Below are 25,942 nucleotides of genomic sequence, written 5' to 3' on the forward strand. Positions count from 1 at the left end.
AATGTCTGTCACTAAAGGTTTGGATAATTTAAAAAGGGGCACCTGGGTGGCTCAGTGGATTAAAGCCTCCACCTTCAGCTCAGGTCATCATCCTGGGGTCCCGGGATCAAGCCCTGCATCGGGCTCTCTGTTCAGTGGGGAGCCTCCTTCCCTTCTCCCTCTGCCTGCCTCTCTGCCTATTTGTGATCTCTGTCAAATAAACAAATAAATAAATAATCTTAAAAATATGAAATACACATTACGGAGTCCTATGCCTCTTCTAAAAATTGTTTTGTTGGGGTGCCTGGGTGGTACAGTCAGTTAAGCGGCTAAGGCTGCCTTCAGCTCAGGTCATGATCCCAGGGTCCTGGGATTGAGCCCTTCATCGGGCTCCTTGCTCAGCAGAGAGCCTGCTTCTCCCTCTCCCTCTGCCTGCTGCTCTGCCTACTTGTGCTCTCTCTCTAGCTCTCCCAAATAATAAAATCTATTTTAAAAAAATTGTTTTGTTGAAGAGTATTTAATGACCTCAAAATGTTTGTAATAAATAAAAAAGATTGTGGCTTCCAAATCATAATGTTTATCATTTTGTGTATGTTTTTCTGTGAACATATATTAGTATTTTGTCACCTGGAAAGGTAGGTACCTTCATTTACCAATAAATGCAACAGTGACTTCTGTTAACCTCCTGAAATAGATAGGTATGTATCACTGTCCAGTGGTATCTTTTTGTTCTAAATTGCTTTATGAAGAGTTGAATTGTCTTGAAAATAACAAGGCACACTTTTGTATTTACGTAGATATTCCTGATCAAGTTATAAGAGTTTTCAAAGCAGATCAACAGAGTTGCTACATTATCATCAGTAAAGACACTACAGCTAAAGAAGTTGTTTGTCATGCTGTTCATGAATTTGGTTTGACGGGTGCGTCCGACACATATTCTCTCTGTGAAGTTTCTGTTACTCCTGAGGGTGTCATAAAACAGAGAAGACTTCCAGACCAGTTCTCCAAATTAGCTGATAGAATTCAGCTCAATGGAAGGTGAATGTGCTTACTAGTGAATGTACTTATTTCTAGATCTTTTTTTAATTGTACAATTAACTTGCAATGGTGTTTTAGTTTCAGGTATACAATATGTTCAATAGTTCTGTTACTCAGTGTTCAGCATGAAAACTGTAGTCAACATACATAATGTTACTACAATATTATTGACTATATTTGCTATGTTGTAGTTTTCATTTCCATTAGTTATTATATAACTGAAAATTTTTATACCTTTTGATCCCCTTTTTATGTAGATGTGTTTTTGAAGATTGTATGTAAAAACAGATATATTAAGTAGAAATATCATGTCTTAGGATCATTGAAATTTCTCTAAAATTAAAGTAGGCTTTTTTTTTTTTCAGCTTTGTCTCCATAATTATATAAATGGAATCTCAGAGTGTAAGCACTCATAAGGACTACTCGAAAGTAGAAGGAAGGGAAGGATAATTTGCTAAAATATTTTAGCCCTCTTGCTAAAACAGATTCTTAGAACCACTGGTGTAGTCCACTTTTTAGAGAGGAAACCAAATGATACTTATCTTTGTATGTATCTGAGTATGTATGTGTTTAGTTACAAATTTGTTTTTAGTATGACTAAAATGTACTCTGTGCAAAAGAGGGCATAATTTTTACAGTTCTTTTTCTAAGCAGTTTTCCAACTGTGACTATGGAATAACTTTTCTAATTTTTAAAAATGTGCTTTGAATATTATTTGATCAACTAGAAGATTGTTTCTATAGTACATTTGTTGTTAACTCTGGTGATTTTGTCTGAGAATAATGTTCTTTTTAGTGAGCCTAAATTCTGTATATAGAGTTAAGATCCTTAGAAACCTAAAAATGACTACCTCTCATGGTTACTGGTAAGAGAGAATGGATGAACTCAGCCTTGCTAGATATACTTAGTGGAGCCAGAGTGCTCAGCAGTCTGGGAAAGTCCCAGCTCTGACCAGAGTGAGTTATTTGGTTTCTCTCTGCTTGAGTTTTCTCACTAAAAAAATGGGAATGATAATAGTAGAACCTACCACATAGCAATGTTAATTGAATGAATGAGTTAGTCCCCCACTATAAATGTTAGATACAATTTTATTAACTAGGGTCTCAACACATTTATAGTGTTTTTTTAGGTATGTGAATAGTATACACACAGAAGAAAACAAGATATAGTTCCTTGATAGTCAAAAATAGATGGTCACAAACTGAGGCTGGGGAAAAAATTGTATATTAGAAAAGAATGAACTAAAAGACGCATGACAAGTATGTTACCTTTTTTATCCCCAGCAACAGCCCTATACAAGATACTTCCCAGCTGTGAAACTTGTCTTTAACTTTTAAGTGTTACAGATTTGTTAATGTAAAAAGAAGAAAATGAAGGTCTCTTTTATGATTGCCAATCAGTGCCGTTTGCTGGAACGAAGTTTTGTATTTGAGAAGGGAGAACTCATTAGTGGAGAGGTTTTTCCTCTTTACTGGTTTTATTCTTTGCTTCTCCTGGGAATTGAGAAAGAAGAAAATGAGTGTAAGAACGACTTCTGAATAGAAGTGTAAACAGTTTTGATTCAGATGTTCATTCATGCTGCCCATGAACAAATACTGACATAGTACCTACCCTGCATCAGCTTCCTTCATTTATGCCTCTTAGTGCTTTATCCCTAAGAACACACACACAGTTGTTGACACATTATGTGAGTAGTTTCATAAAATGGTTAGGTTCACAGCATTGTCAACATTATTTTTACTCTCTAATAGATGTCAAATGGTGGAACAACAGGGTAACTTCTTTGTCTTCTCATTTACAATGTTAATTTTCCTGAATAGTCTGATGTTTTTGACAAACATCTGATGTTTTTGACAAACAGTATAATCACATTTTGACAACAGTCCAAAAGAAAGTGCTCTTTATAAATGTGAAATCTGTTATAAAGATAGTTTTTTTCTTTTAGGTATTATTTAAAAAATAACATGGAAACAGAAACCTTATGTTCAGATGAAGATGCTCAAGAACTAGTGAAGGAAAGCCAACTCTCCATGCTGCAGCTCAGTACCATCGAAGTGGCCACTCAGCTGTCAATGAGGGACTTCGATTTGTTTCGTAATATTGAGCCTACTGAATACATTGATGACCTTTTTAAATTAGATTCCAAAACAGGAAATACTCACTTGAAAGAGTTTGAGGACATTGTTAACCAGGAGACATTCTGGGTTGCCTCAGAGATTTTAACTGAATCTAATCAGCTGAAACGAATGAAGATTATTAAGCATTTTATTAAAATTGCTCTTCATTGTCGAGAATGTAAGAACTTCAATTCCATGTTTGCCATAATAAGGTAAGTATGTATGAATATTTGTGTATAGTTTAGACATGAAGCTGATTTTTTACGTAGGTATGAAGTGACTAGAAGAAAATTCCAATTAATAGGCTTTCAAAGTATTGTTAGATTTAATTTTCCGTTCTGGTGATAGTGACTTTTTCACTTTCTTTTTCTGACATCTTTCATTTAAACATTCCTTTTGCTGAAGAGGGTTAAGTACCTTCCCATTTTTTTTCTCTCTCCCCCCTTTGATGGATTATACTCTCTTGGGATTTATGGCCAACAGGTGATCTTTATCATCAGATTCCCGTATCGGGCATCTTTCCCTATCTGCCTCACTGCGATTTGGCACTGAAAAATCAGTGTGGCATCACTGCTCCAACCTAAAATTGCAATTTTGAAACAATAAAAACAACAATAAATAATGATAATAATGGCAACCATTTGGTGAGCACTGATTTGTTTATCAAACACTGCATGAGGTATCTGGTTGTATTGTTGCTGAAGCACAATAGGCCTTAGAATTTAAAAATTCATGGTCTCTAAGTCCAGGAAATATGGATGGTTATATGTCCTGGAAGCCTTTCTTCCCCTGACTCACTGTGACTGGCTAGATTGGCTAACTGAGGTAATAATGTATTTTCTGACCCTCCCCTAGTATAGTGATAAGGGGTTCCTCTTAAAGGAAGTCAGTTGTGTTTGTTTTTTTTAAAGATTTTATTTATTTATTGAGAGAGAGACAGTGAGAGAGAGCATGAGTGAGGAGAAGGTCAGAGGGAGAAGCAGACTCCCCGTGGAGCTGGGAGCCTGATGCAGGACTCGATCTTGGGACTCCGGGATCATGACCTGAGCTGAAGGCAGTCGTCCAACCAACTGAGCCACCCAGGCGTCCCTAAAGGAAGTCAGGTTTTAAAGGTGGAGGGTAGTTATAGTTTTGCCTATTTATAAGATCATGTGCTTATATATTGCAGCATAATTACCTCCTCATCCCAGCTATGTATAACTCCCACAGAATTTAATTATGACCTGCTCTAGTCTCACAGGAGATAGAATTGGAATCTTTATAATCATAAATCTGTCATGGTGATGAGAAACTCCTTTATGAAGGTAACCAGTGGGTGCGCTTGAATTAGACGCTTTAGGAGGAATTTTTGTTGGTGTGATTTTTTAAAATTTGATTTTAGAAGGAGTATTGAACAGATATGAGCCTTAACCTTTAGAACAGCTGAACCTGTGTCTGAGTCCTGCCTCTCCAGTGTAGTAGCACTGTGTCAGTAGAAAATTGAAGACTTTTTTTTCCACCTATAAAATGCAGGAATCATGCATTTACTTCAGAGTTTTTAACAGCTGAGTCTAAAACAAGGAACCAAGATTCCATTGATGCATGCTTGGAAGGCTAGAAATTGAAACTGTGTAGAGGCATAGAGTTAGAATGTGAGAGTTAGAGGCTCAGTTTTGGAGTAGTCTGTGGAAAAAAAAAGCTGATTAACACAGAGAGATCTCTATGTAAAAAGAGAATGTAAAAAATAAATAGTAGAGGGTTTAAGAGCCATAACTAGTGACCATCCAGAGTGTAGGGGTAAAGAAGAGAGTTGAGCCAAAGAGATAGGGGACAGTTTCAAGAAATAATAGAACAGCACGGTTATGGGCGCCTGGGTGGATCAGTGGGTTAAAGCCTCTGCCTTCAGCTCAGGTCATGATCCCAGGGTCCTTGGATGGAGCCCCACATCAGGCTCTCTGCTCAGCGGGGAGCCTGCTTCCCCCCCTCTCTCTGCCTGCTTCTCTGCCTACTTGTGGTCTCTTTCCCTCTGTCAAATAAATAAAATCTTTTTTTTTTTAAAGATTTTATTTATTTATTTGACAGATAGAGATCACAAGTAGGCAGAGAGGCAGGCAGAGAGAGAGAGAGAGAGGAGGAAGCAGGCTCCCTGCTGAGCAGAGAGCCCAATGTGGGGCTCAATCCCAGGACCCTGAGATCATGACCTGAGCCGAAGGCAGAGGCTTTAACCCACTGAGCCACCCAGGTGCCCCAAATAAATAAAATCTTAAACAAACAAACAAACAAAAAAAACCACAGTTATGATAGTGTCTTTACAGCCAAGGAAAGCAATTTGAAAGAAGGAAAGACAGCTCCAAGGTGGGTATTTGGTTAAAGGTTTGTTTTGTTTTAACGACTGTTTTATTATACACATTATTCATATTTAGTAGTTCCTGTAAAATTAATTGCTTTGTTTTCCCATATTTTATATTAAAGTATATCAAAGAAACTAACTTTATAGCAGAGATGACACAAGCGAATCAATCAGTTTTCCCTGGAATTAGGTAGTAATATTTTATTTATTTTCATTATTTTTCTTAGTTTAGCTAACGGTTTGTCAATTTTGTTTATCATTTCAGAAAAATCCTTCTTAATTCCATTGATCTTTTTTATTTTTCTGGCCTTTATTTGATATCTTCCTGTTCTGATCTTTATTTTTTTCCTTTTCCTAACTTTGGGCTGAGTTTCTTCTTTTGATATGAAAAGCCAGGTAATTTCCATTGCTTAATAAAATTATTGCTAAAATTCTGTCTTGGAAATCGTTTTTGCAGCATCTCATAGGTTTTATTGTGTTATGTATCCATTTTAGTTTGTTGAGAGATAGTTATTTCCCTTCTGATTTTTTTTTTTTTTCTGACTCATTGGTTGTTCAAGGGAGTGTTGTTCAGTTTCTCTTTATTGGTAGATTTTTCCCATTTTCCTCTTGTTAATTCCTAGTTTTACACCTTATGGTCTGAAAAAAATACTTGACATTATTTCAGTATTCCTATATTTTCCAAGACACTTGTGATTTATTTTATAATATCTCCTGGAGAATGTTCCATTTATGCTTGAGAAGAGTGTATATTCTGCTAATGGTGAAAAGACTGTCCTGTATATATATATGTTAGGTCCATTTGGTCTAAAGTATGGTTCAGGTCCATTTATTGATTTCCTGTCTAGGTAATTCATCCATTGCTGAAAGTGGTATAGTATAGTCCCTTACTAATGCGTTGTTGTCTGTTTCTCCCTTCAGATCTGTTACTGTTTGCTTAATATAGTTACATGCTGAAATGTTGGGCGCACCCACATTCATGATTTTTATGTTTTCTGGATGAGTTGGCCCTTTATCATTATATCATGACCTCCTTTGTCTTTTGTTACCATTTTTGGCTTGAAATCCATTTGGTCTGATACAAATAAAGCATCCTCTGCTTTCTTCTGGTTTCTATTTGCATGGTTTATCTTTTCCATCCTTTTACTTTGAGCTTATTTGTGTCTTTTAAGCCACAGTGAGTCTTCTATAGGCAGCATATAGTTGGGTCTTGTTTTTCTTATTCATCCACCCATTCTGTGCCTTTTGATGGGAGAATTCAGTCCATTTACATGTAGAATGTTTGCTTGGTAAGGACTTTTATTACTGCTGTGTTACAGTTCTAGCTGTTTTGTAGTTCCCCTTTTTTCATTTTTACTCTCTTGCTATGTGCTTTTGTGAATTGATCATCATCTGTGTTTAAATGCTCTGATTCCCTTTTCCTTGTCTCTTGTGAGTCTGCAATAGGTATTTGCTCTGGGGTTACCATGAGACTTACATGAAACATAACTATTTCATGCTGATATCAACTTCAGTCACATGCAAAATTCTACCCTTTTACTCCCTGCTCCTATATGTTTTCAGTGTCAGAATTTGCCTTTTTATATTCTGTATTCCTTAACATCTTAGTGGCTGTTGTCATTTTGTTGTTCCTTAAGCTTTATTCTCTAAGTGGTTAAGAAATGATCATACTGCACTATTAAGCGTTATCTGAATTTGGGGCACCTGGGTGGCTCAGCTGATTAAACTCTGCCTTCAGCTCAACTCATGATCTCAGGGTCTTGGGATCGAGCCCCACATTGGGCTCCTTGCTCTGTGGGGAGCCTGTTTCTCCCTCTCCCTCTGCCTGCCACTCCCCACTGCTTATGCTCTGTCAAAGAAACATCTTTTTTTTTCTTTTTAGTTATCTGAATTTAACTATGCATTTAACTTTATCACAGTGGCATATATTTGTATATCTTTTCATGTTACTATTTAACATCATTTCATTTCAGTTCAAAGAACTCCTTTCAGTGTTTCTTATAAGGCAGGTGTAATGGTGATAGATACTCTCAGCTTTTGTTTTCCTGGGAAGGTACTTCATTTCTCAGGATAATGTTGCCAGATAGTGTCCTCGGTTGACAATTTTTTTCTTTCAGCATTTTGAATATATCATCCCACTCTCTACTGGCCTGTAAGTTTTCTACCGAGAAAATCGGCTGACAGCCTAGTGGATGTTCCTTCGTCGGTTATCATCTTTTTTTCTTTTGCTGCCTTTAGAATTCTCTTTTCTTTAATTTTTGACAGTTTTATTACAGTGAGTCTTAGAGAAAGTTGTTTTGAGTTGAAGTAATGGTGTAATCAGTTAGCCTCATAAACTTGAATTTCCAGATCTCATCTCATGTTTGGGGAGTTCTCGGCCATATTTCTTTAAATAGGCTTTTTTCCTCCTTCTCTGTCTCTTCCCCTGTCTGGAATTCAACTAATTCGGATGGTTGGGTTTTTTGGTGGGCCTGTGGACCATGTAGGCTTGTTTCAGTCTTGTTGATTCTCCCCACTCCCACCCCCAACTGGGTTACTTCAAAGTTGCTATTCTTATTCTCACTGATTCTTCTCTTTCATCTACTCTGATTCTGATGCTCTCTGTGACATTTTATTTTATTTTGTTCATTGAATTCTTCCATTCTAAAAAAATCTATGACTCTTTTTTATGATTTCTGTATCTTTGTTGAATTTCTCATTTTGATTATGTATTATTTTCCTGTTTTCATTGAATTACCTTTCTGAATTTTCTTGTAGCTCATTGAATTTAATTAAAATAGCTATTTTGAATTCTTTATCAGGTAAATTGTAGCTCTCCATGCCTTTGGGTTTGGCAACTAGAGGATTATTGTGAACTTCAGTGATGTTGTGGTTCCCTGATTTGTTTTTGTTTTTTCTTTTGAAGTAGCATTAACCCTCTCCCAGTTTTTACTAGCAGTCTTTAGAGTGAGGGGAGGCAAAAAAACTTTAGCAGTCTTCCTATAGATTCTAAGACTTTCTCAGACATTACATGGATGTATCTACTCTGTGCTTTCTCTCTCTCTCTTTTTTTTTTTAAGATTTTATTTATTTGACACAGAATGTGTGCACATAAGCAGGGGGAGCTACCAGCAGGGGGAGAGGGAGAAGCAAGCCTCTCTGCCTGACACGGTCCTGGAACTTGCTGGGACTTGATCCCAGGACCCTGGGATCATGACCTGAGCCGAGGGCAGACACCTAACTGACTGAGTCACCCAGGCACCTCTCCCTCTTGTGAGAGAATTCTAAAGTTTATCTTCTCTGTATTCTCCAGTATACCCTGTCATCTGCTAATAGATTCTATTCTATTTTCCTGAAGGTGGTGCTCCAGTTCAAGTTTGTGGTTTTTCCTTTGCCCATAGACTCTGGCCTTTTATCTCTGCTCCTTCTTTACCAGAGCTTGTTCTCAGGATGTTGGACAGGGAGCCAGCAGCAGAGTAAAGAAGGATGTAGGGGTATGAGTTGGGTGTATGGAGCAGGGCAGGTGCCAGTAGGTCATTTGGGGCCATCTGCAGGTGAGAGGTGAGATGTTCCTTGTGGCTCCCGGGCTGACTCCTGTTGGAGTCCAGAAGCTATCAGCAGGACCTGTGTTCCTTTAATGTCCTCCAGGAATCTTCCATACTACTCTCCAGTTCTGCTCCCGCACCCCTTGTCATGGAGCTCCCACTTTATTGGATGTTCTGGAGCTTTGTGAAACAAGAGTGAAGTTAGTGTCTTTGATAGCATGCTATACAATTAGGGAAACCAGACATGTACTTAACTAGTTCACCCTCTCCCCTGTGGGAGAAATCACCAGCTGTCTAGTTTAGCTTTCAGCTGTGTACCTGTGGAGAGGGGTGAAGCCAGCAAAATCAAACTATTCGTTTTACCTACTTAAGCGCATCCAGACTCCATTTTTTGTTGTGTTGTTTTTGTTTTACTCCAGCCGAGAGCTAGAACTTTTCTTCTGGAAACATGGGCTTCCAGTTCTGTCCACTTCCATTAACTGCTTTTGTTAATCCTCTTCTCAACATTACTTGCATCAGGTTGTAGCAGTGTCTTTTTTTCCCCCCCTCCTCTGTAGGTTCCAGGGTGGCCTTAATTTCTGTATTGGTTTTGTGTTCCATTTCTTTTCTGAACTTCACTAGTTAACTTCTTTTTACCAATTCCTTCTACCATATTTCCCTTAAGCTCTTTATATCTCTCCATTAAGCTCTTTATTTATTTTACTAATTCATTTGAAATCATGGCTAAGTCATTGATTAGTCCCAGTTTTTATTTGATTGGTGGCAGCATTTTTCTTTGTGTTGTTTTTCCTTGTAGCTGCTCATTATAGATTCTGTGTTTATTTTGATGTGAGTTTTCCTGTACCAAGTATTTGCAGGAGGTTCATATGAAAGAGGATATAGGGCATTATTCCAGGCTAGCAGGAATTGAGCTTGAATGTGAATTGTTTACCCTTTATTTCTTTACACCACATGGAGATTGGTGGCTTTAGTGCTGCCTACCACTCAGAGTTTCTACCTTTTATCCAGTCTCACCACTTAACTGCTTCTTATCGAGGTACTGTAGCTATATATACTTTATCCGGCATTCCCTGGTAAAGAACATGGTCCAGCCCCCACCTAATTCTATGTCTATAGATTCCTTTGTGTTATTTCAAAAAGGAGGGTGGTGGTCTTGCCTTCAGGGTGAGTTACCTGCTTTGGAGAACTTGACCAGCTTTCATTGAGACCTTCAGCTACAGAAGTTCTTTTCGAGCATTTGCCATTCCCCTATTTAACTTTGACTGTTTTGGGTCAACCTTTTAATGTGTTTGGGAGTTACAGATAATTCCTAGTTGAAGTGGAGATGAAATTTGTATTTCTGATACTCGTTCGGTCATTTGGGATGATTTCTCAGAGGCAAAGGGAACAAATATCTTGATGTCACACCTTAAAAATCAGAAGTTAAGAGAACATTTTAAGTTCACTGGTGTCCCTAAAAGTCAGGTGGCTAAGTATAAAAGAGGGATTAACTGGTAAGAAAATTGAGGCATTATATATGCATGATTCATTTGGCAGCCTGGGGAGGGGGGTGGTAGTAGAGACAAAAAGGGATAGGGAAGAGCTGCAGTCTAATGGATATGCATGCTTTTCAACCTCGGGGCTATCCGAGTTTAAATACCTGTTGAAAAGAAGACACTGAATATAGAGGCCTTGGGGGAACAGGATTAGAACTAAGAGATAAGGAAGTATTTGAATCGGATGTGAGAGAACAAAATCTCTGGAAAAGAAGGCTGCCTCTGCCCTAGAACTTGCCTCAATTATTATAGCATTTGTGTTTAGCATTACTTAAACCTCTTTCAAATAGATAATGTCTCCATAAAGTTATTTCTAGGTAAAACAAACAGAAACATTGTGATATTTGAGGGTGGTTTTTTTTTTTATGTTAAGTGTGTCTTTTATGGAAACACTATGTCTCATACATGCAAGCTGGAAAATAAAGGCTACAGGAATACAACCATAGACAAGTAATATATATATAGTTCCTCTGAAAGCAGTTTTCCTTGTTGTCAGATTAGAGAGTCCCTTGTATTTTTTTTCTCCCACGGTTATACTCTGTTCATTTCAACATATTAAAATTTGTCCCTACTTACTTTAGCTTTGTTGGAGAAACTTGGTGTATATGCTTTACTGCCCTGAGTCTTTCTCACTCCTCTAAGTCCCTTATTAATGTTTTTATTCTCATCTTTGGCAGTGGCCTGAACCTGGCATCTGTAGCACGACTCAGAGGTACTTGGGAAAAATTACCAAGCAAGTATGAGAAACACCTCCAAGATCTACAAGACCTTTTTGATCCATCTAGAAACATGGCAAAATACAGAAATATTCTTAGTAGTCAAAGCATGCAGCCTCCAATTATTCCACTCTTCCCTGTTGTCAAGAAAGATATGACATTTCTCCATGAAGGTATTTAAAAGTTATTTGAAAATTAGCATGTTAAACTTCAACTAATTCCACAGAATTGTGCTTTATTATATTTCATATGTTTTGCAACCTTTTATGTCACTAAAGCTTTATGTAATTATAAATGCAGCAACTTTTATAAATCAAAATCCACATTATTGACAAAAACAAATTTAGGTGTTTATCCTAGGCATTCAAACATAAATTTCACTTATACTCAGATCAGACTGTTGGAATCATATTTGTTATTTTGCTAAGTAATATTTTTCCTTCCAACTTTTTTTTTTAATTGAATTACTCAACACATGCAATACATAAAAGTTCCCAAAATCATTGAGCAACTAAATGAATTATGACAGAGAGAACATCCATGTAACCAATACTCTGGCCAAAACCAAAATGTCCCTTTCTAATTAATTACCACCCTCATTCTCTTCCCCAATAGTAATAACTGTCCTGACTCCTAATACTGGGGTTTAGTTTTATCTGTTGTTGAACTTTATATAAATAGAATTACAGAACGTATTTGTTATGCTTTGGTTTGGTTTTGGTTTCTGGTTTATATTGCTCAACCTTAGATTTGTGAGATTTTTCCATGGTTTTGACTATAGCTGTACTTGACTTTCAAAATTACTGTTCCATTACCTGAATGCAGTACAGTGGATTTTTCCATTCTTCTGATAAGCATTTGACAGTTTTCCACTGTTCACGTATTATGAATAATGCTGCCTTGAATATTCATATCAGTCAAGGTGGCATTTGTGGATCTGATACTCATATAATCAACTTTAGAAGAGAGTTGGCATTATGTACTGAAGTGCAACACTGGCATTGTTATTAAGAATTGTCATTGTTCCTCATCAGTACCTGGTAAACTCAGTCTTCTTATTTTTACCCATTTTAGTAATGGTGAGGTTTAATTTGCATTTTCCTAATTACTAATGAGATTGAATACCCTTTTATATATTTATATGGGGGTTTTTTTTGGTCAATTATGAGTTCAGGTTTCTTATGTATTTTTTTTATCAGGTTTTCTCTTTCATTTATTACATTTTTAAGTATTTCTTATAAATCCTGGGTGTATGATCTACTTTTTGAGTCTCTTAAGATTATCTTTTGTTGAACAGCAGGTTCTTAGCCTTAAAAGCCTATCTTAGTGATCTTTTACCTTATTTTATCTACAAACTTCCTTAGTTAATTTTTGTGTATGGTATTTGTTCTAGTACAGTAACTTACTAACTGCTTTACTCTTTTTCTCATGTTACAATAGACATTATAATATTTATACTCAATTAGTTGATGTTAGGTTAATATTCATCAGTACTTTTCTATGTATTGGGCAATACAAGGAACTTAGATTATTTAAATTCCATTTACTAACCTCCCAGTTTATATGCAGTTGTTCTTAATGCTTTGAACTCCCACTATCATTTAGTAGAGTCAATATTTATATGATATTTTTTGTTTTTATTTCTTTCTGCATATCAATGCTCTATGTGGTTGGGGTTTTTTTCTTGCTATAGAACACTATTATTTACGTGCAAGTCTGCTGCTGATGAAATATCTTAATTTTATTTATCTAAAAATAATCTTTACTTCATATTCATTTTTAAGGCATAATTTTGGTTGGCAGTTGTCGTCTTTGAACATTTCAAGAGACCATTCCATTGTGCCCTGGCTTTCATTGTTGATGTTGGGACATCATTTGTCAGTCTTACTCGCTGTGCCTGTGACTATATTTTGTTCTTTTCCAATAGCTGCCTTATAATTTTCTTTTTGTCTCTTTTTTACCTCTGGTTTGGCTGTGATGTAACTAGGTGTGGCATAGTCCTGATTTATTTGTAAGATGTCTTGAAAGCTGTATTTTGATTTTTTGTTGTTGTTGAGTTCTGAAAATTCTCATTCATTTTGTCTTCAAATTTTTTACCTTTCCTCTTCTAACCTCTAGGAATTTTGATTTCACCTCTGTTAGACCTTATGACTTCCTCCGTTGCCTCATACCCTCTTTTCTCTGTTTCTCATCTTTTTGTCTAACCATGCTTCATTCTGGATAATTTCTTCCAGTTTATCAGTTCTTTCTTCAACTGTGTGTAATTTACTATTAAATATATCAGTGAGTTCCTACTTCTAGTTTTTGTGTTATATGAGGCTTTTTTTTTCTTTTTGGTGAGGTTTATAATTTACATTTTTTAATCTTTATTATGTTCTTCATAATAGTTCTGTGTTGTTTTCTGTATCTTTGCACATATTCGACTTTGTTATTTTAAAGTCTGTGTCTAATAACTCCCATCCTTTGTGCGTCCCTTTCTGTCATTTTTTTCTCCTGCATTTAATTCATGGTGTCTCTTTTCCTGATAGCCCTGGTTATTTTTGGTCAAATGTATGTTGTTAATAAAAAATTAGAGAAATAATCTGAGATTTTGGATAATGCCCCATTCCTCCAGAGAAATTAAAGCTTGCTTTTGCCAGACAGCGAGGTGTCCTCTAACAATCCAAAATCACCTTAATCCATTTTCATATCTTGAGATAATTTAACACTGAATTTATATCCTGGTCACATTTAGTTCATCCTTAATCCCAGGATAGCCCTTCGGGATCCCAACCCAAAGCATTGGAAGTTTGCCAGAACTTAAGTTGTTTCCTTCTAATCTCATAGGTTGGGATGGTACCACTTAGTTCTTTAAGTTCATCATCTGCCTTTTCTGAATCAGTAAATACCCGTAGGATCAAGCACTGCGAAATAGTAAACCTTCCCCAAGATCTTCATTCCTCTTCAGAATCTTCACTGCTTCAGTAGCTTTTTGATTACTTAAATTATTTGCTTTTTCTGTTTTTGCTCAAATTTTCTAGTTATTCCCAGTACAAGGTGGTTCTGATTATCTGATCTTACTGCCCCTACTCTCCTTACCCCTCTCTCATAAGGAAATACTGTGATAGACTTCACATATATTTTTCTGACTTGCTACCTCAAAACATGTTTATGTGACTTGAAAAGTATTTTTGATTATTATTTTGTTACCACCTCACATGTTAGGGCACTGAACAACTCAAATCTTTAATGTATAGGTTCTGTTTACTATGAGGAGATAGAACATGCTGTGTTTCAGACCCATTAGGTTCTTAAAGTTGTTTTTGGGACTTAAGATTTCCACAGAGGCATCTCAGGGGCCTTCCACATTAGATAAATGCAGCCACACTAAGTATTGAAGACAGGCATGAAAAAGAAACACTACATTGCCTTTTGAACATTTTTTTTTCTTTTTGCCTTGTACTCTGAACTTTTAGTAAGCCATCAGATAGGCTAAGTTTGGTTTCATACCTACTCTCTTCAGAGAAAAGCAGACCATTTTGAAAGTTGTGTGAATTTTTCCTCAGAGCCCAGTTACCAGAATAGAAATAATAATTACGGAACTTTTAAGTAAGCATATTTGCATCAGTTGATGAAAGTAAGAATTGTAAATTAAAACTTTGGGTAAAAGAAGGTGAATGGCAAACTAGAAAGTGTTTCTTCTGTGAGCCAGCCACCTCTTAATTTTAACTAATAATTGTGATTTAAGAAAACATACCTACTCTTCCTTAATCCCCCACCAGAACCCTCCCTTTTTTTAAGAATAGTCAGAAGTTTTCAGGGGATATCTTCCACTTGTTAAATGTTGACAACTCATTTAACAATTTCTAAAAGTGTTTTAAATCAAAGAAAACTTACTGGATTAATTAAGCTCATAGGTCACTCTTTATGACCCCTGGCTAAAGCCTAAGTTTTTAGGTGCTATATACCCTGCTGTCTAAAAGAGCAGAGACAGGTACCTGCCTGAGAGTGGGCTGAGCATCTGGAGAGTAAGACTTAAGGAGGTGCACATTTTACAGGTGTTCCTGTAACAATACTGTGAAATTGGTTTCAGAAGCTATGTAGCTTATCACCTTCCAGTATTCATAATCACTGCCCCCATAGGAATATAATTCCTTCCAATAGCTCAGTACCTAGGAGCAGAGTTGAGTCATATACATCGCTTCTTAAAAATAGAAGTGGCGGGGCACCTCAGTGGCACAGTTGGTTGACTCTCTGACTCTGGATGTCAGCTCGCTTTATGATCTTAAGGTTGTGGGATCCAGCCCCACATCAGGCTTGGTACTGGGCATGGAGCCTGCTCAAGAATCTCTCTCTCCCTGTCCCTCCCCCACCTCCCTTTCTATCTCCTCCTCTAAGGAAACAAAACAAAAAACAAGAAAACAGAAGTGGCAGTTCAAATTGTGCTCCCAAGAGAAACTTGACTTCTGCTTCCTTTATATAGGTATTTTAATTTTGAGAACCAAAGAATTGCTTTTATTCCATAGGAAATGACTCCAAAGTAGATGGTTTAGTGAATTTTGAGAAGCTAAGAATGATTGCCAAAGAAATCCGCCAAGTTGTTCGAATGACTTCTGCTAACATGGACCCAGCTATGATGTTTCGGCAGAGGTAAGACATTGAAGTGTGTAAAAGTGTTAGAGTGACGTCAAGTGATAAAGCAATAATATTTATTAACCATCTCCCATTTGTTATATACACTGCATGACATGCTTACACAGGCCAGTCATAAGTAATCATTTGTCTTGGTACCCCTTAAAGGTAGGTGGTATAGGGTTTCCTTTTATATTGGAAAAAACCAGTTTTGAGAGCAGTTAGGTTATTTGCCCAGTATTATGTAGTTTGCTGACATTTGAACATGTGTTCTGTACTACTTTTTTGAGTAGTGGATAATTCTGTATTATTGTTATGTTAAGTAACTAATATAAGAAAATTGCTGACCCTTACTGAAGTTATCACAAAGGACAAATGCGTTTAATCTGATTTTCAGCCTTATTTGTATAGTATTATTTATTAGTCTGCACATGTCTTCTATTTTTACTGAATATTTTTAAGTTTTTCTGACTAAGTCATACTTTATTCTTTTAAAACATATTCTTTTCCTCAAGCCATAGTACTACTGTTTATTTGTAAGTACTTTAACAGAATTGAGAAAGTTCAGATTTAAGCATGTTCCATCATTAATAGAAATGGCAGATGTTATTTGTATTCCATATTCAGTTCTAAGAATGCTTTTTAAAGTTCATTTTTAATATAGTAAAGTTTTTCTAGACTATATAAAACTTATAGAACATTTGTTGTCAAGATGTTCTCAGTAATTTCCATAATTTTCAGGGTAAATAGATAACTGGGGTTTTAATCTAGGTGACTTACTTTTTTCTGGGCCTGTGTGTATAGCTTCAGTACATAAGACTTCCAAAATGAACTATCAACAAAGGCAAGCACAGTTCCTTTGACTTAAAAAAACATGTAGTCTAGGAATGAAACAAAAAATACTTGTTTCTTTAAAAATCAGAGGTGGAATTAGAGTTTTGATAACCAAAATATAGTGTGTGTGTGTGTCAGGGTAGATTTTTTGTTTTGTCTTACTTACTGTTGTAAGAGAAACTTGACTTCTGCTACCTTTATATAGGTATTTTAATTTTGAGAACCAAAGAATTGCTTTTATTCCATAGGAAATGACTCCAAAGTAGATGGTTTAGTGAATTTTAAGAAGCTAAGAATGATTGCCAAAGAAATCCGTTGGGGAAGAGTCTTTGTTTTTGTAAGGAGTTGATCTGATGGTTGCTCCTAGTGTAGAGACCTTCAGAGTATGGGCAAAGGGTAGTGTCAACTGTCCTCTTCCGCAGCCATCCCACTCTACCCTTAAGAATCACTGTGTGTAATGAGCAAATGTCGGTGCTCAACAGTTTGGAAGCAGAAAACAGTAAGAACCAGGGACCAAAGCAAACCTGGAGGGGGGTTTGTTGTTTGTTTGTTTCTTTAAGTTTTTGCTTTTGTTGCATGTTTCTGTCCAGTGGTCCCACCACTCCCTGTTGTCTTTATGTGGACCTCCGTTTATATGTTAGGAGCCTTGTTCCTGAAGACATTATGAATTTGTGTCCCTACCAGGCCAGTAAATAACGAGTACCAGCTGAGCTACTAAAAAAAGCAGAGGAGGAAAAACCTAAGGAGGAAATTCATAAACTTGGCTGTTTTCTGTGGAATGGCCTTGGTTAAGTGGAATATAGTGGGGGGGGGGGGAAGGAAACATTTATAATTAGTTTGGACACTTAGAAATGGATTGAATTTTCCTGAATCCGTTTTCTTTGTCAGCCAGTACTGAAATGTGCTCTTTGTTTAAGCAAGTAATTGTCCATTTTGTGGGGTAAATTATCTAGTGTGGACAAAGTAACATCTTTTATTCTAACAGTAATCAATTTGCTGACTGAAAAACAGAGACAAAAACACCTGCATCTGGAGCTTAGTGGGTACAGGCCTGGCACCCTGAGGCCAGCAGGGAGCAAAAATAAATAGAATCTTTATTCAGTCTAATTGGAGTATAAGGATATGCAGTATCTTATTCTGATGGTATTTTTTACTTAAATTTTAAGTCAATTTTGCTGGTTAACATTTCTTGTAAAGTACATTGTCAGAGAAATTTCTTCCCTTAGAAATGACATAAATTTTTATGTTCCTTGTAATTTCATCCTGTCATTTGAATGAGTGGCCCAAAAATCCTTTCCAAAAAATACTCAAAAATTCTTCCTTAATTTAAGGTTTCCTTCCCTAAAAACTTTAAATTCACAATTTAGAGTAAGAACGTGTTTTTTCTTAAGTTTCTTATTAACATAAGCCTAAGATACAGATTTGATATTAGAAATATAATTAACCTAAAAAAATATTTTAAAGAATATTGCAGGTTTGTTGGCCTTCAGTACGTATCATAATTCATTTTACCCCTCTGCATTCCATTAAAGTCATTTTACTGTTAACTACCATTTTTTCTTGGTATAATTTTTCTGTTCTAGTCTGTCTCCATAGTTTCTCTGACTCTCAACTGTTGTCTTTTTTCTGTGCTTTCCTATTCAACCCATGCTTCAATGTTTGTGGCTCTTGCTTACAGGAAGAAGAGGTGGCGGAGTCTGGGGTAAGTGTAGAGATGAATGCAACTGAAATGAAGATTGTACGACTCTTAACATATACTGCATCCTATTCATTAATGCACGCACAGAAAATAGCATGCATTCTATTAACCCTGTCAACCTACATTCCTGACAAATGCCTTTTGCTAACAAGGTGAAAGTAGTGATGGAACTAGCTTTTTTTTTCCCCCTTTACTTTGCCATTGTTGATGTCCCATAAGTCCCTTATAGATTTTAATTTAGCAGGTGCAGTTAAATGATGATGATGACAGTAAATATTTGGTGTATGCTATGTGCCATTTATTATTCTGAGCACTTTAAATGAATTACTGAATGTTCCATCCACCCTGGGAGATAAATACTGTTATTCTCATACTCTCAGACAGGGGAGATAGACTGGTCTAAATTCTTATAGCTCACTAATAGTGGATCGAGACCCAGGTAGTCTGATTCCAGAGTCTGTGCCATTTTCTTATTCTCAGATGCCATATTTTGGGGTGCCTGGCTGGTTCAGTCAGTAGAGTATGTGACTCTTGATCTCACAGTCATGAGTTCAAACCCCACGTTGGATGTGAAGACTATTGTTAACAAAAGTTTCTTCAGATGCCATATTTTATTAAGAAATACATGATAATAAAAAAAAATGGATCACTTTTGTTTGTGAAGGTTTTGTTCCCATTAGTTTTCCAAGAAGAGGCAGCCTTATCCAAACTCTGTTATAAAATTCAGTTAGTAAACAGTGAATCTTGGAACACTGCATCAAAAACTAATGATGTATTGTATGGTGACTAACATAACACAGTAAAAAATTTTTTAAATTTTTAAAATTTAGTTAGTAAATAATTGAAATAGGATTATTTTAATTCATCAGATCCACTAATACTGTGAGACGTAATATAACATGATAGAAATTTATTTTAAATTTCTGCCATTTTTAATAAGAGACTCCCTTATCTTTCTTAAAACTGTAATACAATCAGGGTGCCTAGCCAGCTCAGTCTGTAGAACATACAACTCTTGATCTTGAAGTCGTGAGTTCAAGCCCAAGTTGGGGATAGAGTTGATCTTATTTAAAAAAAAAAAAGAACTAATACAATCAGAAACTGCCACCTTTTGTTGTTCAGGTATGTTCAGATCTCTGCTTTTACATAGATACCTATTTAAAATCATAGAATGTTTAGGACCTTATGAATCATCTATGTATCCCTTTTATTTTTAGATGAACAAAGAGATGGTTTTGTGAATGAAGGATTTTGTTATTTTAAGACTAGAGTGAATCATGAAGTTAGATGCTCTTATTACATGATAGAAGGAATTTTTGTGAGCCACTTAACTTGAACTTGAGTCTTGTCTTATTTGTGATCTTGTTTTCTGTTGGAAGTTTGGTGAACTTGAACTTCCTTCTCCATTCTTCCTTCTCTTTGTGTTTCTCATGTGTTTCCTGTATTCCACATTTATGTCTTGGTCTTTTCTGGTTCTTCTCACCAAAAATAGAAATTGATTCCTGGCATTACTGTTATGAAGAAAAATACTTGGTCAGTACATCCTACTGGGAATTTGGGGTATTGAATGACTTAAGTAACATATTCTGTTGTGATTTTGTAGATGCTAAGTGCTTTTATTCTTATATCATGGTATTTTTCTGTTCTGGAAGTAGTTTAGAAGACATTTAATTGTCATTTATTACAATGTTTTTAGTTATTAGAATTTTGTGTGTATCCTAGATTTGTAGAAACCTTTTTTTTTTTTTCCTGGATACCAGTGAAGGAAAACTTATTAAGATCTTTGTATTCAAATTTGCTCCTAAATGTTGGCACTTGATTTTACTGCATTTATTTGAATCTAAGATATCTTCAGTTGTTAGACACACCACTATTTGATGTACCACTAAGAAAAATCATTTCACTGCCTTCTTACCCCTGAGTATTTTTTACTTTATGCTTATTTAAAAGAGCTCTTGTGTAAACTTAGGTATGTATTTTTATCACATAACACCCTTTTGCATTCATTAAAAGAAAAATGTTGGGACGCCTGGGTGGCTCAGTTGGTTAAGCAGCTGCCTTCGGCTCAGGTTATGATCCCAGCATCCTGGGATCGAGTCCCACATCAGGCTCCTTGCTCAGCGGGGATCCTGCTTCTCCCTCTGCCTCCATCTGCCAGTGCGCTCACGCTCTCTCTTGTTCGCTCTCTCTCTCTCTGACAAATAAATAAAAATCTTTTTTTTTTTTAAAATGTGAGCAAATTAAATTGGTTTATTTGGATCTTAGACTTCTTCGTATTTAGAATATGAATCTTCTGAGTGACTAGTTTCTGGGAGGTTTTTTTTCCCTGCACAGTAGTATCTTTTGTGTCATCCAGGGTGTTAGTAATGCATTATTTCCTAAAACAAGCCATTAGAGAAGTAAAAGCTTTTGGTGCTAGAGTCTTGGCTTGGGTTTGTAGATACTTGCTTCCCTTTGACTGCTGCTTTGGGAATGTTGTCGGATTCACTCCCTTCTTAAAATCATTTGGAGATTGAAAGAGTAGTTCATTAACATCATTGGATTTTCTTCCCAACCGTTCTTATGTTTTGACGTTTCTCTGTGTGAAATGGGCCTGACCAGTAGCAATTGAAAGTTGGTTTCCAATGTAAGGCACATCCTATTCCAAAGATCTTAAAATACTGAAAGAAAAAAAATACTGTAACACTTAACTTTGTTTCACTTAGTTTACAAAGAAAACATTAGGATTCTAGTGTCTGTTTTAAATAGTATGTAAGCATTGAAGAACAAATTTTTCTATAGGTTGTGGTCTTTTAGAATATTTGGGGATAAAAATGAGGGTAATTTAATAAACCCATAGATAGCTTTATTATTTTGGAATGGGAACTTCATTTAAAAATCATGGGGCGCCTGGGTGGCTCAGTGGGTTAAAGCCTCTGCCTTTGGCTCGGGTCATGATCTCAGCGTCCTGGGATTGAGCCCCACATCGGGCTCTCTGCTCAGCAGGGAGCCTGCTTCCTCCTCTCTCTCTGCCTGCCTCCCTGCCTACTTGTGATCTCTATCTGTCAAATAAATAAATAAAATCTTTAAAAAAATAAAAATAAAAATAAAATAAAATAAAAATCATTTAAGAACCTTGCATTTCTGGCCTTATTATAAATAGTATAGCATTTCCTATTTTCCATTGGTTCTAGATGTGGTTATTCTGGAATGCAGTTTGCCAAAAAGAGGAAAGTTGGGAGAGGCTTTAGCTTGTTTGAACTGTAGTTATTTCTGCCTGGCTTGCAGTTCTATCATGGAGGCATTGCAAAGAAAATTCCCCAGTCACAGATAGTCCTAGAACCACATATTGCCTAATCAATTGGTGTGCAAGTAGAAGACTGAGTAGCTTTCTCTCCTACTTCTGGTCTCTAACTATATTGAATTGAATATAAATACTTATTTTTTCTATTGATTGTTCTCTTTGAATTTTGGCCAAGATCTACTTCTGGTAAAATTGGCTAGCATACTCAGAGTGGGTCTGCTGTAGACAGGAATGGTGGTGGCGGTGGCATACCCAAAGCAGCACAAACAAGCAGAGCTGCTCTAGAAACTCCTGGTGCAGAGATCTGACTAAGGATCCACTTGTTGTGACCCAGGCTCTTGCCTTATCTTCAGAGTGTGGATGGCCTTTGGGCCAGTTTACTTGTCAGAGTTTTGTCATGGGTTGCATAGGCGCAAACATAAACCTGATGGAATTCATTGTGGTGGGGAGGGCGGTGTTATCTTATTCTTTTGAGTCCTACACTTTGCCAAATCTTAGAACTCAGAACATAGCCATGTGTGCCATATTACTCTGCATTAATGCTCTTCATCTTTTAACTCATTTGCATCAGCATGCAATAGCATTAACAGAACAAAATTCTTTTAATCTTAGTCTGCCATTTGTAATTCTCATCTTTACTGCCCCTCATTGTGATGTCCATCTCCCTACAGGTCACTGAGTCAAGGCAGCACAAACTCAAACATGCTGGATGTTCAGGGAGGTGCACACAAAAAAAGGGCACGTCGCAGCTCTCTGCTTAACGCCAAGAAGCTATACGAGGATGCCCAAATGGCAAGAAAAGTGAAGCAGTATCTTTCCAGTCTGGATGTAGACACAGATGAGGAAAAGTTTCAGATGATGTCATTGCAGTGGGAACCTGCCTATGGTACCTGTAAGTACAAGTTTTCACTTAATATAAAAGAAAATAGAAATTTATTTCTCCAGAGTTAAGCTGAAGTCCCATACAAATTGTTTCACTCAAAAAAGTTTTCTGATATACCCCAAGCATTGAGTGATCCTCTTAATCAGATATTGAATACCATCCATTCTGAATGATTACCCTATGCAGGAAGTTGAGAGATAAAGAGTTCTTCTTTAAAATTCATTATAAAGTCTTCTTACAAAAACATGGAACATTATAAGAGGAGCCCTTCTGTTTGAGAACATTTTTACCTTCACCACTAAATGAAGAATAAAAATAAGTGAAGTTTTTTACCTTTTTAAAATCTCACAGATAATGTTACTTACCAACTACAAAATCCAAGAAGTTTAGTTGAAACCCTTAGAGAGGGGCCCTTGGGTAGTTCATTCAGTTAAGCATCTGCCTTTGGCTCAGGTCATGAACCCAGGGTCCTGGGATCAAGCCTTGCATCAGGCTCTAGCTCAGTGGGGAGCCTGCTTCTCCCTCTCCTGCGTCCCCTGCTTGTGTGTATGCATGCTCTCTCTCCTTCCTTCCCTCTCTGTCTCTCTCTCCCTCAAATAAATAAAATCTTTTAAAAAAAAAAAAAAGGAACCTTAGAGATAATAGGTGTCAGTAATTAATAAAACAAAAGTCAGGCACATTCTAATATTGGTGTGATAGCCAAAAGAAGAGCCTAGTCTCGATTTTTTTTTTAATTACGTGTAGGTTTCCCCCACTATTCCTAACTAGAGCATTTCTATGAAACCTTTTGTAAGCCAGAATGACATAAAAGGAAGAAGCAATTACCATGAAGTTATATGAAAGAAAATTTGAGTGTTCCCAACCCCCCCAAAAAAAACCTCTTTTAGGTTTTTCTGATACCTTAAGACATACCTTGTTAATGGGTGCACAGAATAAATCTAGATAAAGCAAAGATGCACACAGACCCAGTTGAAAGCTATGACAGTTTGATAATCAGATACCGAATATAGTTTCTGAGAAAATAGCTTGTTGATTCTACTCTGACTGGGTTCACATTGCGTCTATAAGCAAGAATTCTCTTCAGATTTCTTGTGGCTAGTGAAAACTGATATTGACATAAAAGCAAAATGGCATAACGCAAACTTCTAAAAGCTGAGAATACCTGTACAACAACAGAATGTATATGTGTCTGGGTCAAGGAAATGATGAGTCACAAAAGCAGACTTCAAAAATAGTAAAAGACATTGTGTTGTGACAGCCAAAAATGATGATTAAACTCTAAGTGGATGTTATTTTATGCATATACATATATATGTAATTAAATATTACACCAATAAAAATTCCAATAGGCTGTCTAGAACCTGATAAACTATTGACAGAATATTGTTGGGGGTGGTTCACATTTTCTGTTTCTAGTCTTCCTGATTGATAGGAGGAAATGGTAGTCATCATGGGCTGACCCTGAGATTAACAAATCGCATATAATAGAAAACAGTTTGTCAACAGAGTAGAAAAGAGAAAGTGGACATATAACCACATACTGATTTTAAAATTTCAAATATGATGGTAGATTTTAAAGTACAGAGTAAGCCATTCGGTAAATGACATCATAAAAAGGATTTTTTTGGACCCTTCTACCCATAGGAATAGAGTAGTATGGTGGAACCTTCTGAAGGATGAAGACCAAGTTTGAGTGTCATTATTACTTTTATTTTTTTAAAGATTTTATTTATTTATTTGACAGAGATGACAAGCAGGCAGAGAGGCAGGCAGAGAGAGAGAGGAGGAAGCAGGCTCTCCGCTGAGCAGAGAGCCCGATGCGGGGCTTGATCCCAGGGATCATGACCTGAGCCGAAGGCAGTGGCTTAACCCACTGAGCCACCCAGGCGCCCCTCATTATTACTTTTTGAGCAAGGTTCTCTTCATCCTAGTTCTCTGTTTGCCCAAGGATGTAAGACTTAAGGATTGACAGTATGTTTTATTTCTGTGATTCTTTCTACATCAATCCTATTAGATTGAAGGAGAAAGAAATAATAAAACCTAACCATTCCTGAGAACTTTCCATATGCAGCAACCATGCTAGGCACTTAACAGACAGTGCCATTTACTCCTTAGAGCTACCTGTTCGGTGTCTTGTATTGGGGTTGTTATTCCTTTGAGATAATGCACCCAAAATCTGTTTATATAAAGATGTTGCAGAATGTATTCCGATGAAAAAGAAATCCTGCAGATACTGAAATGTTAGAGAATAGTCAAGCACACTGTTTCCTTATCAAGACAAGGGATAGTACATGGCCATTAAAAATAATGAACATATATAGACTTTGAAGGTATCTAGAAAAATTTTTACTACCTGTGACCTAGTAAGAATAGTGTCAGCCATGTGAAAATGGTACATATTAAGGAGTAGTGACCAAAAAAGTGTACAGAATCTTAAGATTTATTCCACATTTTATAGTTCAAAGCCCATATCCATAATTTATTAAAGTACTCTGACCCTGCTTTGCATGATCCTCAAAATTATTTTTCCCCAAGTAATTCAGCATAGACCCTTATCATCTTACAGTGACAGAACACAGTTTAACCTTTCATCAGACAAAAACAGAAACAACACTTATGTTATCTTTTATTTTCAGTTTCTGCTTTTTTTGTTCCCTAAATCTGATTTGGGATATTCAAGAGCATAAAAATCTCTTCTGTGCCTGGCTCATTGTTAAAATGGGGGCCCAGAATGATTCTACATACCTAGTCTGCATCCATTCTCTCTCTCCCGTTCTTCTTCCCTCACACTCTCACCTGCACACTTTCCTTACACCCAACTAAACTAATCTGTCTTTCCTTGTAACACTAAATGGTATCCTTTACTACATATTTAATACGGACTTAAAATGAGTAAACCTGTGAGACCTTCTTTAAGTTTGTGATAGTTTAATTCATTTTGTATTCCTTTAATTTGGGTTGAGAGTCTTTACTTGATTTCTATTGCATAAATGATTTTTAAGCATTTAAATATTTTTTATTTTTAATTACTCTTCAGATGGCTTTTTTTTTTTTAAGATTTTGTTTATTTATTTGACAGAGATCACAAGTAGGCAGAGAGGCAGGCAGAGAGAAAGAGGGGGAAGCAGCTTCTCTGCTGAGCAGAGAGCCCAATGTGGGGCTCCATCACAGGACCCTGGGATCATGACCTAAGCCAAAGGCAGAGGCTTTACCTCACTGAGCCACCCAGCACCCCTCAAATGATTTTTAAATCCCAGGCCTATACAGTAGTTGATTGCTAAGCATTTTAGAATTTGGTTCTTCCTCATAAATCAGTATGTATTTAGTTGAGTTTGGGCAGTCATCTCTATTTAAAGTGGTTTCTTGATTTTTTTCTTCTTTATACTACAGCAGG

The 25,942-nt window shown here is 36.5% G+C and overlaps 1 protein-coding gene across 8 annotated transcripts in view; it reads left to right on the plus strand.

Moving 5' to 3' along the window:
- The window catches only part of RAPGEF6 (Rap guanine nucleotide exchange factor 6), a 194,972-nt gene that overhangs the window by 149,797 nt on the left and 19,233 nt on the right, over positions 1-25,942 (plus strand). For 6 of the 8 annotated variants that reach the window (XM_004737410.3, XM_004737414.3, XM_045075541.1 and 3 more), the window contains 6 exons: positions 777-1,017; positions 2,963-3,346; positions 11,200-11,411; positions 15,744-15,867; positions 18,362-18,385; positions 22,337-22,557. In XM_004737410.3, the coding sequence (XP_004737467.1) occupies positions 777-1,017; positions 2,963-3,346; positions 11,200-11,411; positions 15,744-15,867; positions 18,362-18,385; positions 22,337-22,557 (1,206 nt within the window). The remainder of the gene's footprint in view (positions 1-776; positions 1,018-2,962; positions 3,347-11,199; positions 11,412-15,743; positions 15,868-18,361; positions 18,386-22,336; positions 22,558-25,942) is intronic. The other 2 variants (XR_006605373.1, XM_004737411.3) reach the window with 1 other exon arrangement.

This window comes from Mustela putorius, unplaced genomic scaffold (genome assembly GCF_011764305.1).
Source record: "Mustela putorius furo isolate JIRA1106 unplaced genomic scaffold, ASM1176430v1.1 tig00000145_pilon_pilon_pilon, whole genome shotgun sequence".
Classification (NCBI taxonomy): domain Eukaryota; kingdom Metazoa; phylum Chordata; class Mammalia; order Carnivora; family Mustelidae; genus Mustela; species Mustela putorius.